Genomic DNA, 15,855 nt, shown 5'->3' with positions numbered 1-15,855 from the left:
CATAACTCAACCAATATCCATATAAGTTTCCCGAGAGATTGATTCCATTTATTTATTCTCGAATAAAACTAGATGTGAATATATTTTCTGCTTCTCTATTCTTATTCGAGCTAGTATCTTATAGCTGTCTTTATCCAATAAGTTTCCCGAGAGATTGATTCCATTTATTTATTCTCGAATAAAATTAGATGTGAATATATTCTCTGTCTCTCTGTTCTTATTCGAGCTAGTATCTTATAGCTGTCTTTATAGAACTTGGCTATATATTCCAGTTGACTGCATTGAACCACCATATATAATATAGTGGCAATAAAAACGATCTATCCGGTAAAAAACTCAGTTAATTTATAACATATTAGAGCTAAATATTCTCGATTATATGGATATCCGTACCAATAACTCATCCATTCTTAGTTTGATTATGTTACAAACATTCTTTGATTGAAATAATATAATAATATTGAACTATAACGAATTCAAATTAAACCATCGCTATGTGCCAGATATATTTATATATAATTTCTATATACAACACTGCAATTATATTTAATTTTTCGCCTCTTTCCAGTTTTTTTGTTGGCAACAATTTTCTGGATTTTAGTAATCTGGTCTCGTTAGCTCAACATCGCTGCCTCAAAGCAAAAATTAACTTATGCTCAACTGGATTGATGCTACATCTTGAGTTTGATTTGCTTAAATTCTTTTCGCATTTTGGTTTTCCAATCTGTTGACTTAATAAGCACCTAAATCGCAGTCGCTGTAAATTGGAATTCTGCCTGCCCCAACAACGACTGCCTCATTATTCATTCAGGAAAGCAGTTGTCCAAGTTTTTTTTTCTTGTTTTTGGCTTCTCTTTGGTTTCCGCTTCGGTGTACGCCCCAAGAATTTTAAACCTGCTGCACGTCTGTGGAGAGGAGGCTACAAATTAGCGGGAACTGCCAGTGTGGCATCCACGATCCGAAATAGAGCGACTCTTGCACAAGAGAGGTGCAGACAGTTTGAGGCGCATAAAAATAAAATATGTCAAAGCAACGCAAATGGGACTTTTGTATTTCGATTGTAGAAGGCGGCGAATTTTAACAGTCGGCCCAACCAGATGCAGCTTTTTAATTAAAATCCAGAAATGTTTTCGTTTATTTTTGGTTCATTTCTATCGCTCCATTAGTCAAACAGTCATCAAGTCCATTTTGTATTTTCATTCCATTTGTTGGCTGTTCAAAACAATTTTCAACTTCACTTGCAACTGATTTTTCAAGTTGCCAAAGCTTTTAGAAATGTGTTTTTTTTACGACATTTATTTCACAGTTGTTGCTCTTTGCATTGTCATTCGTTTTGTGCATTTTCCACACGTTTTCCTATGCCCAGTGACCCAATTTTCAATTTTCATCTGATTCTTCACTTCGAGTGTCGCAATTTCCACATTTCATTCTGTCGTTTTGTTTTTTGTTCGGCGTGTGTGTGTGTGTAATTAATCAATACTGTTTTCAATCTTTTGTTTGTCTGATTTGGTTATTTTGTTTTGTGGGGCGTTTAATTCACTTATTTTGTGTGTGTGTTTTATTTGGGGGCGTATTCTTCTGAGATCAGCTTTGTAAGGCGTTTATATGACAGCACTGAAGGTCAATCTAAACAACTCCAAAATTATTTAATATTATTTATATTTTATTTTATTGTTATTATTGTTAGACTCGGCGATCACTCGAATGCATTGTGCTTCTCTGATAAATAAGTTTAGCCTTTTTAAATTTTGTGCATGAATACAATGATTGATCCTGATCTTAGAGTCCTCATTATGGGTTAGTTTTATCCTGCTCAACATCTTTAACATGTTTTGGCCTGGGTAGATGTCGGTTTTTGTTATATTCATACAATAGTCAGTTGATTATTATAGTTGCCTCGTAGTATCTTGCCTCGTCTTGCTGCCAGTGCTGCTCACTATCTCTGCTCTTCTTCGAGTCGAGTAGCATTTATTTATGTCTAGGGGATGACCACAGACAAGTTTATACGTCTTGTTCACAGCTTCGCAAAGTGGAAGGCATTTTTAATGGTCAAAACAACTCTGGAAACTGCCCGCAAAGTTTCCCAACGATGCGTTATGCCTCAGTCTGGGGCAACACATAAGCCAGCTTCAGCTAACGGAGGAACACGGTTTATTGCGTAAAACAAATGAAATTTATGTTCATCAGCCCCCCCTTTCCAATTCCAGCTTCAAGTTTAACCTTTGATCTATTGTTAATGAAGCTTGCACTGTGAATAATTTCCTAGAACTTCTCCAATTATTTATAAGCTATAAATGAACACTTTGGCATTAATCAGGCAATATCGAGTCTCAAACTTTTTGTATAAATTTATACAAATATTTTCAGAATATGCACGTAACCAGAAAAATTGCACTGCAGTTAAATACATGGCTTATGCATTTAAGCGCAAAACACGTTTTGCCACACAGAAAGAGAGAGGTGGGTGACAGATACTTTAACTTTTGAGTGGGTAATTAGTTTTAGCAATTGCGCAAATGTTGCTAAATTTGTATGAGAACTGAGCTCTGACTTAGATGTAAGCGGGGCGTTTTAGTTATTCGTTTTCATACATACTTATTGAGAGGTGATTTATGTGCATTATTATTCAAGACATTATTATTCATCTCTCTTATCTAATTTTATAGACCAGCTGCTGAGTGCTAAGTAAATCTCATTATCGCTTGCTCAAATCTGGCATCTGTTTGCAATACTTTTCGAGTTTATCTCGAATTGCGTTTTTGCTGGCAGGTAGCAAATTCGACACTTGTGAAAAGGTTCTCTCTGAAATCCCTTCATGCTCGACGCCAGCAGCCACTTTAATTGAGCATTTCAATAGAATTCTCACTGGTGCAGAATTTATGAGTCTCTGTGAGCCGAATTGTTTCACTTGAATTATTCACAATATTTTTGACTATGCTCGCTGCTCAAGTGAAAAAACACTGGGAAAAATATGCACAAAAATATAGAAAGTGTTCATAATTTATATTTTCCAAAGGCTCCTAAACTACGAGGGACATTTTTCTGAATTTTCTTTAAAATGAGAATGCACAGTAAATAATTGTTTCGATTCAATTTATTTTAAATTTAATAAATATTTTGCAAATAAATTCTAAAAAAAGCAGATATTTTGTATCGTTCTCAGTTTACAGCAAGCGTTTCTTTTTTCCAGAAATTGATATGTTAGTTTCGTTTTAAAATTGTAACAATAATTCCTGGTTTCAAAGGATATATGAATTTAAATTTCTTAATTCAAAGGCCTCCTTTTCGTTGAGTGTATGCTAACCCAAACCAAACCGAAATAATGCAAGTCGCTTGTGCTGCGGCAAGCGACCAATAGAGATGAGTAGCTGCCACATGTTGTTGCTGCTGCTTCGTCTTCTTCTTCTTCTGGGCCACTTGAGTTACATGCCCAAACAAGTTTTGTTGTGGTTGTTGTTGTTGTGTTGTGTTTGTTGTCGGACACAGTCGGAGTTCGTGTGGTTTCATAATGCTGGCGCATTACTCGCATTATGAGAATGGAATGGGGCACCTATGCCATGTGCTTGATCAAAGTATGGTCTCATAGACTCATTAAAATGCCAGACCAACCAGCTGACAGATACTTGAAGACATTGTTTGCCACACTGGGCTTATTAGGCAGCATGAGAGGGGTGATTAAATAGTTGGGAAATCCGCTCCAAACACACTAAATTAGCATTGACACACACACTAGAGATAGTTGAGCATAGAAGAATTATATTTCAAATATAAACTACTTTAAAGAAACTTAAAGTTACTTTGCTTATTGTTTCCAATATATTTTATATGAATTGAATAGTTAGTTAATTTAAAATGATGTCTTATTCGCAAACCTTTTGCCTTTCTCAGTGTTTTTCTTCGTTATGCAAAATAACACTTCCTCTTCCATTTCGCGTTGTCGACAAGTTTTGAAGAGCCATTAAACATTTTTAGGTTTTAGGTAATCCACAACTTGTGTACTTTTATTATGCAATCACATTCGTTCTCGCTACATTACAATACATCTGTAATCCCCAAATCCCTTCCGGGCTCCCCTGCCCGCCCCCGCTCAGCTCAAAATCACACACAATTTACAGCTGTTCGCACTGTCATCACGAAATGGGAACAATAAGATATCGCTCAGCGGCTGAGTTGATTAGTAAATTGAAACGTTTACCCATCGTCAATTTGACATCATCCACGCACTCGGCCGAACGAATGGACGAGTATTTTAAACATATATCTGGGCATTTATTGTTTGCGGGGCAAGTTCAAGTTTGTGACTCATGTCAAAGTCAATGGGGGGGCAGCTGCTTTTACTTTGCTGCAGCCACAACGAGTCTGGCCTGTGGTCAGTAGCCGCCCACTTGGCTGGCTCCTAGAGTCTTGGATAACATCTAATAAAATAGCAAAGGCAACCCAAAAGCGAACCGTTTGTGCTATTATTAAACGTACATTGAGTTCGTATATAGCATATGTTCTGTGATCTGTAGCATATGGGAAATGGTTTACTTGTGGACTGCATACATTATTCATTATCGGATGGGATTAGAGAGAATGAAACAACATACGAAAACTCAATTTATGAACAATACTCTAAAGAAAGCTTTTAAAGCAACCAATTTATTCTTAAGGTTGGACGAGATTAAATATTCCACAAATTTGTACTGATATTATACTAATAATAATTGGAAATATATGGCTAGAAATAAGACATCAACTGCGAATCGCAATCAATTTATTTAATAGATATTTAATGTGAGATTAGCCTGAAAACACCTACGAGATATTCTATATAGACATATGACGAATCCGAATAAATTCAAATTTGCGAATTTTAATTCAATCTAGTCTTTTAATAAATTGTAAAAGTTCAGTTATTGGATCAGTATGAATGTTTAAAATGTTTAAGAAATTTTTTTTCCAACTGAAAATCACTTTAGGCCTTTCTTATAGATAAAGTTGATGATTACCAACAGTTATTTAATTATACTTTTGGCTTTTGCACACGATAATAATCACGCTATTCTCACAGCTGTTGCCTCTTTCTGTTCTCATTGTTTTTTTGTTTATTTCTTTTTTCAAAAAAATTTCACACAGTTCTTTATGTGTATTGTGCATATCAGGTGCTCTGTTGATGTTGTTTAAGTTTGAGTAGACAATGGAAAAATGTTCATGGGAAAATCGCTAACAATTATAGAGTCTCCGACTCGACAACATGCATGAAAAAGTGCATTACAAATCACTGAATCGCAGAAGCGCAATCAACAACAACAACAACACCAAAAAGCAAACTGTAAAAGCAATAACAAGTAACGTCACACAGTTTTGATTCTGAGAATCGCTGCGAGGCATCACAGATAAATCTAACTATAGAGAGAGGCTTATGGGTCCTCCCCCCTGGCGATTTTCCCTCTGCCTACCAGCATCTGTGTAGCTAAATAACTGTATGAGAAACGGTCGACAGGTTTTAGTATTTGTAGTTGTTGTAGCCATTACACAAGTTGCAATAACAGCGAATTTGGTTTTGCGGCCAAAACCAGACGGCAATAAATTTGTTTGACATTATTATTAGCTGGCATACAACAATTGAAATGGGCCAAAATTGAGCATATTGAATCATCATTTGTTAATCCACTTGGGGAAAATAATTAGTTTTTAATTGCTAAAATATAATGAAAGGTTTCTCTGCTCATCTACTAATTCTAATTTTTGTTATTAAATTTGGTTGCCATTAATTGCATTAATTGATTTTATATAATTACATGACTTATTAACTTTGCCTTTAGTTCAAATTTTCCATAATTGTTTTGTTATCGCTCGAATTAAAATTCACAATCAATTTGAATCTCTGGAATTATAATATTTTTATTACAAAACGTAAAATTAATAATCAATTAATATTAACATGATTTATTTGATCACTGTTTAAAAATTAATTATAAAACGTGTTTTTGTAATGGGAAAAAATAAGCGCAGATGTCTAAATATTAATATATGTACGTAGTCAAGCATCAGGTAATTTGGTTATACGGGGAAACACTCAACTTGAACTTGTGCAGAGTATTTGTAGCTGCAAAATAACAAACTCTTATTGTCAGAGGATTTTGAAAATAAACTTAATAAATAGAACCCTAAACCAACACAGAACAAAATGCTTATTATAGAATTTTTGGATTTATTAGAAAAGGTTTCATAAATAAAAATTATAGTAAGGAAAATATTGAGCTTTGAGTCCTAGCTAACAATAACAGCAGCCCTTCGGCGTTATTAGACTATGTCTTCGAATCTTTTTTCGGAATCCAGATACGTTGACTCCTCCTAATCTGTAGTTCAGGAGTTTGTCAGACATTTTCTTTCTAAGTTCAGTACAAGAATTCTCGCTGGTGTTTCGATGCAGCGATTGTGCCGTAGATTCTCTGATGACCAGTAAAGTATCCTTGAGCAATATTTCAACGTGATGTATATTTTCACCCAATGTATCCCACCCATTACAAAATACCATTATACTTCAACGTTTGATTGTGGAAATCTTGCATTCGGCGGTCGTCTTTTCCAACACAGAAATCAAGAAAGCCAAGCTTAGACAACTAGGACAGCAGACATGTGCTTAGCCATGAATCGAGAATGGAGATATTTCTTTTGCCAGCATTGTATAAGGGACAGGTGAGTGCTGAGGTGTCATAGCTGTCATTTTCGTGGCTGATGGGCTCACACGCCCTCATTTCTTTGATTATGCATAGAAAAGGCAATTGCATAAGTGACTTTTTTGAAATTTTACTTGTTTCTTGCCAACTTTGGTAAGTTTCGTGAATCGATTTTTCACTGCAGTTGTTGGCACGTCGCTAAGTCGGTTTCGTGTCGACACTCCACAGTTCATTGCACCCTAAATGTAGCTCTTTCTTTAACTTTGGCATTTTGCTGTTTGTTTTTGTTTTTTTTTTTGTCGTTGGTCAAAAGCATATAAAAATAAACATTTGTTGGCTTTGACTCTTTGCTTAGTTGGTTGTTGGTTACTGTATGTTTTTATTATTATTATTATGGTTTCTTGGCTTTGGTTTGCTTTCGTTTCGAACTTCTGCCATGTAATAATCATTGTGCATTATTGCGCATTTTTCCAGTTGAAAACGTTTTGAGTAATTTGCTAGATAATCAATATTTAATCACAGGTCTTTATGTTGCCTCATTATGACAAATATAATTGTAATGCAATTGCTTCCATTATTTTACCGCGTATATATTTAAAGTGAAAAGAGTCATGCGATGAAGTTCAGGTTGGGGTTGAGGTTGTTGTTGTTGTTGATGTTGATGATGTTGAGATGTTGAGGGGGTTCCACTTGGATACTGTCAAATAAGAAAGTTATTTTTGTAAAGAAGAAATCGTTGCCAAAGACTGAATAAGGAAAGCAACATTTTGTGTATCAAATGTTAGTAAAAAGTAGTCTTTACTTTGGGCGTGAATAACTTCACATACGATAAGTAAAATTCTTTAATTTACCGAATTATTATTGCTTACTCGACAAATATTTGAATGCTTAGTTAAGGTCGTTGAAGTCAGTAAACAATAATTACTACTTCTATATCCAAATAAATAGCGGGCTTATCAAATGGGAATTATCTTTTTGTGCCCCAAAAATGAGGCTGACCTAATTCCTAAAACCAACGGCCCTGACATTTCAATCAACCAGTAAAATTGTCATATTGTCCTCAATATGTGTTTATAGATTTTACTCCAAAGTATATTTTTCGTTTGCTTTCAAAACAACGAAAACGTGTAACCCAAAAAATAAAAAAAAAACTAGGTAAAGTTATCCCTCCCTCACTGAGTGACGGGGAGAATAAGTAACCAACAACAATTATAAAGTAATTAGGCTGGCTTATTTCTGTCTACAAACGGTTCTCCAGAAATGTTGCCTGACGTTTGACAAACTAAGTGCGGGAATTGGCGGGGGGAATGGAATGCCTTCGTCAAATGTAATAATGGCGTTATTACAAAGGGAAGCGAGCGGAGACCACAACAAACCTCGACCCATTTGGATTACTTGTTACGCTTTTGACTGACCACTTCCGGACTAACGTCTTTTTATGGTCTACCAGTGTCGCCAATGCAACGAGTGTTGCACCTGTTGCAGGTTGGGTTTTTTCTTTTAGCTTAGATTGGAAATTGTCGATTGCATAAAATATAATTTCGAAAATGACAGTTGATATTGTGGTTTGGGTTTTCATAATATTTGTATATAATTTAAAAGCTGACACTGGCTTAAAAAAATATAACTTTTAAATTAAATTAAATTAAATTTGTATTAAATGTAAATTTATGTTAGTACTTGGCTTGGCCTTTTTAAATTATTAAAATTCAAGGCTACTTAAAGTTAAGAATTAACAAAACTAAGTGATTAATATGAGTACAGCTTATTAAAAATTTCTAAGTATGCTTTTCGTGTCAATATTTGCTCTTCGAAGCAGGTCAATGCTGGATTGATGACAAGGCAGATTTAAAATCAGTTTCAGTAGCTTACTTTGAGGTAATTGAAGCTCAATAGTTTGACAACAAGCTACATCCGCATTAAGGGGACACAGTGATAGTTTGAAAGATCGACCTAAGCAGAACAAGTGTGAATTCCTATTTAATAATGGGATATCAATTTCTGTCGGTTTATATATATTATATATTTATACATATATTTATTCAGTTAGCTATTAATACTATACAAGTTTGGCTGTTTAAATTTGAATATGAAGTCTAAGGATGAGCATTAAGTCATCGCTGGCAAAAGCAAAATTTTGAACCACAATCGAAAGCCTTTCAAAAAGCAATTGAATGTAGTAAATGAAAGCAAAGGAAGCCTTTCACTTCAGACACGCTTTTCTTTCCAGTTTAGAGTTGAAAATGCAATCATTGCGCTGCACTTTTGTGTCTTCCTCGATGGCGTGTCGAAGCTCAATTAGCTGCCCTATTGACCTGTTTGCAAGTTTATGTTTAACAATTCGAGTAACTTACGATTTTTTACATTTATTATGTTTTTTTTTTCTTTCTTTTAGATTTAGCGCTTCGGCAGAATGGCGCCCATGCCACGCATTCAGTTGGCCAACAGCAATGCTGCCATCAAAGCCAACACTAATAATTTTCTCTATGCCGAGACAATTTCCGGCGACAGCAGCCCAACGCCCAGCAGTCCACCCTCCAGCACAGGTAAGCTTGTCCCAAAACATATTGCAGACTTCCACAAAACCCCGTTTTTATTTTGTTTTTAATCTCTCTTTTAATCCTAAAGCGGGCGTGGCCAAATCACAATGCTCCTCGCTGTCTGATGGCGAATCCTTCGAGGGCTACGGAGAGAACGAGTACGGGGCACAGCAGAATCGGGAGACGGGCAGTTCTCCGGGCAACAGACATGGCAACATCAATAACAACAACAACAACAATGGCAACAGCAGTAACATGAACAACGGCAATAACAATCACAGTGTGAGCAACGGCAATGGCATCAACTCCTCGCACGACCACAGTGGACACTCGAATGACGGCAATAACAATTTGAGTGACAGCGCTGGCATTGAACTCGACCTGGCGCCACATGTTGTCTCATCCTCGCCCAAGGAGTATGTGCTTCTGTTATTTATATACTCAGTGGACTGCATCTGATTTTTATTAACCTATTGTTTGTCTATTGTTGTTGCAGCGATGAGGAGCTCAGCATTATGCCCCGCGACAACTGGGCCAGACGCAGTCTGAGACGCACGCCTACAAGGTAACTGCAAAAAGTGGGCTTGTAGTCGATTCAAGTCGAGTCTCAGTCACCTGCCATATAAGGCCAGACGATCAGCAATTAGATATGGAAAGCGCGACTGCGAATGCAGTAGAAATCTATGCTGTCTTCATCAATTTGCACACATAATCGCCATAACTTTGACGTAATGCCCATAAAATGACCAGTTTGTCCGTCCAAGTGCGAGTATCAGTAACGCATCTGTTCAACGCCATCAGCCAGCAAAGATGATCGAGCAGCAGCAGCCTGTGGTTTTGTCTGTCTGACTGTGGTTTTTTAGTCTTGCTTGTACAACTATTTGAATATTTAACCTTTTTCTTTTGTACATCTCTGCTGCTTGTATGCATGAAATTATGTATGTATGCATTGTATTGTATACAAAATGTACATACACATAAAACCACATGCACACATACGGGTTGAAAAACCAGTTTGTCTAAGCCCAGTGTTTGTCTCGTTGTTTTGGGCCGTGATTCATGCGTTCCTCAAGTTGAAATCGCAGTTGCGCTCAGAGAGCGTTTATTGCTTCCGCTTAATGTTCAACACACCATGTTAAGAGAGACAGAGGCACAGAGAGAGAAGAGAAAGATTCGCTTGAATTAAGAGAATTCATGCTCTCTTAAATTTTACAATAATTTGTTTGTCATTTGTCAGGGCTGCATAAACATAAATTATGCTAGGCAACAAAACTGATTTGCATATTTCTTGTGCATTTTTATTCTCAAATTAAGAAAATAGTTGCTACTTTTCTAAAATGGTTTGTTAACTGATTACTCTTAAGTGAAAATGGACAAAGAAGCTGATCATCTACTGTGGCTATAATTTCCGTCTGAACTTTGATTTTGCCAACCAATTAGAATTTGAAATTTCATTAAAGTGTAGCAGAAAATCACAATTTCTGAAATAACCAATTGAAGAATTCCTTTAGGCAGATGGAATAAGTATAGAATTGAAATTTTTTATGTCCGTTTATTTAGTTAATATAAATGCTTTAAAATATTTTCGGACAACTTTTTTGAAAGTGAAAAATTTATTTATTTAAATCGGAAAATGTGTATTTGACAGCATTCGAGTTTAAAAATCCCAATATAAACCAAATTACGTATTATCTGTTAATCAATCTCCCTGTCTCCAACTTATCGTAAGATATAAAAGAATTTATAAGGTCGACTTATGGAATATGTTAAAGAGTCTACTAGTTAAAGCATGCAAATATTAGCCTTAAGTGAGCATTGAAATGACGACATTTCGCTAGTCCTTCAACGATAAATAGATTTGTTCTCCTGAATTTATGGTGCAAATTGTTGAAATTCCAAAAAGCTTTTCCTCTGTTCGTAGCAAAACTCCAACCATGTTTATAGAGTACCCAATATTATTTTATTTTATTTATATCACAACTATAACATGGAAAAACAATCTGAGAAACACTCATTTTTTTAATTGAAACTCATAAAATATATCATATCATATTCTTTACAGCAATGCCGACAATTTATCCCAGCGTCGTTGGGGCTCCATGAGACAGTAAGCAAATATTGATTTTATTGCCATGCTTACGAGAATACTTTTCATTTTGGTTGCTTTGGGTATTCATATAGAGTTTCACATTATTCTAACAATTTCATACAAATTGTTGTCCATTTGGTTATGGTGTCTAATTTGCATTACTTATGTATATTATTAATATAAAATGACTCTAAGTTAATGTTAATATCAGCACCGAATCTCCTAATTATACTATGCAACATTTCTCCTATATGGATATTTATACATATCGTATCTTATTTAATCTTATCACAATAATAACTGAGTTGTATTTATATGTATATCATTCAGTCCAAATCTCTCTCAGCTTATCTTTATCTTGCTGCGCAGTTCTATTCAATTTTTCAAGTACACTCTTTACATATACACACATATGAGGTAATTTCATAAAATTCACAAATTTATTTTCTGCTTGGACCTACAAAAATGTTTGTTTTTGCTTTGGCTGTCATGCGTAGAAAATTGCTTATTTTTCCTAGTACTTAATAGTCTGGTTCGCGGCAGCAAATTAACTTAGCAGATTAAGTGTCAAAGATTAGGGATTAGAGTTGTATAATTTGTAGGATTCTCATTCAGTTTTGTGTACTGAATTTTCTCTTTGTTGGTACTTGGCTTGGCTTCCTGTTTCTCATGCTGCCTGCATTGCCAGTTAACTTACAAACTTGCTGGCTGTTTTTGTCACTGCTCGTTGTCAGCCCTCATACTCACGTATGTATTGTGTATATGTACGTGGCTAAAGTTGTTCATCTGCTTTTGGATGCGGTGCTTGTGCCCTGTTCCAAGTGAAAAGGTTGAAGGTAGTAAGTAGTTGGCAACAACGAGCCGCGACTTGGTCTTCAACTCTTCGGTCTCTTCCAGTTCGGCTTGACTTGGCTTACAAGTTTGTGCTGACTTTTTTTTGCATTATTGCCGGGGTTGTCATGCCATTGGAATGCGCACAGCGGGCAACGGAGAGAAACAACTGCGTTGTTGAGGAGCAGAGAGAAACGGGTTTTTGCTTGCGGCAATTCTGTTAACTCTTCGTTTTCATCTCCTCAGAACAGAATTTAGGCCGCAATACATTTTGTCAAGCTTCAATTGACCCAAAAGTTAAACCAAAAATTGTCATCCACAGCCGCAGTTGTGGCATGGTCAGTGGCACGATTTGAGCTGCAATTAGCCGTGCAAAATCTTTGCTAATTAGATGCACAGTGTCTGCCATCAGTTAACGTTAACCTTGATGCAAATGCCTCATAAATTGCTGGCTACGTTTTAACTTTCCGGCCGTTGCATCCAATTATTCCCAGCAGTTAGGCCAACTCTTACCCAGCGTGAATTTGTCATGCAAATGTCTTTGTTTCTTTTCCCTTCTCTGTCTGGGAAAAAATGAATATTTCAAGTGCACTAAAAACTGAAGTGATGTTGAACTTGTACTAAGGAACTATTGTCTGTATACAGGGGAAAGTACATAGGAACGGATGTCATACAACAATTTTGAATTATTTATTTAACAATCTAACAATTTAACAATAACCAAAGCAAATCAAATCCAATCAGCTCTATCAAAGATCACCAACGCCAAATTGGTATCTGGTTGACTTTGTACGAATCAGATTTTTGGTGTTTAGCCTCAATGTAGGCCTGAAGTTTTTTCGACGCTTCCATCACCGGCGACAGACTTGTCTTCGAACTTTTCTTGTGGGTGTGATGATTGGTAAGACTAACTTCCGAATTTGATGAGCCAGATAAGAGCTCCTCCGATCCTAATGGGCTACCTTTATTGGATACGGATGCTGTTAAGTCAGTGGCTTCTTCGCTCATTGATTCCATTGTTGTGCGCTGTAAATTCCGAGCTGCTCACAGCCAAAAAACCATTTTCTTATCAATATCACTTACCTTAGTCATAACTTTCAACTTTAGCATCAATAAAAAAATTATTATTATTGGCGTCGAAACAACAACGGTTATCCAAAATGTTGCTTTCTGGTCCACTGCAAAATATTTGTATATAGCAAACGCCTTGAGCATAAACCAGCAAAGCGTCTGCCACTTGCGGCAACTGGGTGACATCTTTATGGCTTCCTCGGTGCTGATTTCTTCAGAGTAATCACCGTGCAGCATCCACATTAGGCTCATTTTTAAAAAATAAAATTAAAGGAAGATTGTCCTTTGACATAAAATGAAAAAAACTATGCAAAATAGCTTAGAAAATGTGTAAGAAATATAAAATCAATAGGGCGATGTCGATGCGTACTGAGAATTGTGAATGCTTTTTATTAAAACTGTTATTGTTTCAAAATCCCTTTCTTTATCTGTCAATTTCATTTGACTGGACTAAATTACATATAACCACTAATAATCGGTAAAAAGGATAAAACGAAGTTGTGTAAAATATAATATACAATATATTCTTGAAGCGTCATAGATAAGCTAATGACTTGGGTTAAGAGTATATTCAAGTCGAGCTTTCTCCACTGATGCACTATTTATCATTGCTTAAGTTGTTATACAGTATAGATACATATTTTATATACTTTCCAAGTCGAGCTCTCTCGACTGGAGTATGTTTTATTATCATTTAAATTATACAGTATTTTGTATACATATTTTTTTTGGCATTTTTAATTTGGCTTTTCGCACATATCAAGAGCATAGGTAATTGTAGAGATTGTGATTTCTAAGTTCCGCCAATTGGACTGTAGTTAGTTGATTAATTACGGCTAAAAAGTCAACTGCATTCGTTGCTAATTGGCAGCTTCAGTTGAAGTAATTGGCCCACGTTTTACAGTTTTTGGCAACTCATTCTTTAGCGTTGGCAATGTGTCAGCGATTATTTTGGCAGTCAAAGTTACTGGAAATTATTCAACGTATGAAACTCAGACTGCCTCGTTTTGTTGCAATGTTTGTCTTGGCCAGGTTTTTAGCTGCTGCCTGCAAACATGTTGTCTGCACACATGTTGCAAGTGTAGGGTAACAGTTTTGTTTGACTGCAGACTGCTGGAATGTTAGTTGTTAGTTGTTCAGAGTGCTGTCCAAAGAGGAACTAAAGTTGCAGTTATGTGCGGGGTTCATTTTTCAGTTTGAATGCATTTATTTCTATATATTTCAATTAATTTCATTTTGCCTATCTATGCATATCAAAATGTTTTTTCTTTCTACATTGCTTACAATTTTTTTATTGTTGCTAATTTATAGCCAACATAAAAATATTAAAATATCTAGCAACATTCTGAGGGTAAAGAAATATTTAAAAATGTATTTATGTTTGTATTAAAAAAGGACTATAAATTTAAAATTATTTTCACAAAGTCAGTTGATTATAAATGGATTTTAAAATTAGAAGAAGAATTAGAAGGAACTTTGAATGTTTCTAGCCTTAATAATTTTTGACAGCAACTAAACTAAAACTAGGCTCAGTTGGTAAATAAAAAAGGCTTAAGAATGAACTATGATAATATGCATTAAATATTATTAAAATTGAATTAAAAAATTTTAAAGAAACAAATGCTTACAAAATATTAAATTACAATGAAAATGAAATAAATAAGCTTAAGCATTATCTCAGCTCAACCGATAAATAACTGCAAGGAAGCTAGTTGCCAGCCCAATTCGCCGCCTTGTAAACCATCTGGCAACGCTCATTTTCGCTGCAAACCAAATGGTTGCTGGCGCTGTTCTCTTTCAATCGCTTTTTCTCTTTTTGACACATGGTCAACGTTTTGTTTGCATCCCTCTCTCGCTCTCGCTCTCACTGTTTCTGTTTGCGTATTGTTGTTGCTTTTGGTTGCGTCGAACCTGTTTGTTAGCCGCGTTTAGATCGCCTCTGCGGCATTTTGCGTTGATTTTCAGTTCGAAACCTGCTGCAAGCGCGTGCGGTTCGCATTTTTCAAATATCGTCGGCACTCTTAAAATTTCACCTCTTTTTGCGGATTTCAGTGTGCGTTGTTGTTTAACATCCGAATCGCATCCGTCGTCACACTCGGTTCCGGTGCGGCATTATAAAAATCTACACAAAATTCCGCAGCCGCATAGAAAAAAGTATGTGAAAGTCTTGCAACAGACGGGCTGGACGGTCAGACAGAGAGTAGACAACGCGGCGTATGCGAAACATTTGTTTGTAAAGTTTTACTGTTGATGAGTGCAAAAAACTGGGGTGCAAAATTATATTTTAAGATTTTGTTGGTCATAAATTTCGCTTTCCATGGGTGTAGAAAACGCAGCGCATCTAGCTGTTATTATATTGTTGTTGTTGTTGCTATTGTTGTTGTTGTTGCTTTGTAGTTTTAACTCTACTGTGGCTTATTGCTTTTAAGTAGTTGTTTTGTTTTTTTCGCCTGTTTCTGTTGTAGTTTACACTTTGGTAATTTACGGCGTCACGCATTAATGATTGCACCAAGCGTCATCAACTGACGAACTGACGAACTGATGAACAGGCCAGCCAAGAGTCTATGTTGCACATGCCCCACGCATACACATACACGTACACATGTCTGACATGTCTTGTCTGTCTACACACTCGCACACACATACACACACACCCGAT

The 15,855-nt window shown here is 36.0% G+C and overlaps 2 protein-coding genes across 8 annotated transcripts in view; one reads left to right on the top strand and one right to left on the bottom strand.

Moving 5' to 3' along the window:
* Positions 1-15,855, top strand: part of LOC6558055 (rab11 family-interacting protein 4B) — a 53,483-nt gene that overhangs the window by 4,861 nt on the left and 32,767 nt on the right. For 2 of the 7 annotated variants that reach the window (XM_032743427.2, XM_032743429.2), the window contains exons 2-5: positions 9,061-9,211; positions 9,294-9,621; positions 9,702-9,770; positions 11,268-11,312. In XM_032743427.2, coding sequence (XP_032599318.1) covers positions 9,079-9,211; positions 9,294-9,621; positions 9,702-9,770; positions 11,268-11,312 — 575 coding nt within the window. In that variant the 5' untranslated portion in view covers positions 9,061-9,078. Of the gene's footprint in view, positions 1-2,133; positions 2,159-9,060; positions 9,212-9,293; positions 9,622-9,701; positions 9,771-11,267; positions 11,313-15,159; positions 15,430-15,855 lie in introns of those variants that run through there. The other 5 variants (XM_032743430.2, XM_032743432.2, XM_043215673.1 and 2 more) reach the window with 4 other exon arrangements.
* LOC116806532 lies at positions 12,825-13,485 on the bottom strand. The gene is made up of 2 exons (XM_032743436.2): positions 13,209-13,485; positions 12,825-13,151 (listed from the first exon to the last, which is right to left on the bottom strand). Exons 1-2 carry the CDS (start codon positions 13,446-13,448, stop codon positions 12,882-12,884), a joined length of 510 nt encoding a protein of 169 aa, XP_032599327.1. The 5' UTR covers positions 13,449-13,485; the 3' UTR covers positions 12,825-12,881.

The sequence above is a fragment of the Drosophila grimshawi genome, unplaced genomic scaffold (assembly GCF_018153295.1).
Source record: "Drosophila grimshawi isolate 15287-2541.00 unplaced genomic scaffold, ASM1815329v1 contig_44, whole genome shotgun sequence".
Lineage (NCBI taxonomy): Eukaryota > Metazoa > Arthropoda > Insecta > Diptera > Drosophilidae > Drosophila > Drosophila grimshawi.
This window is presented reverse-complemented; position numbering and strand designations above follow the sequence as displayed.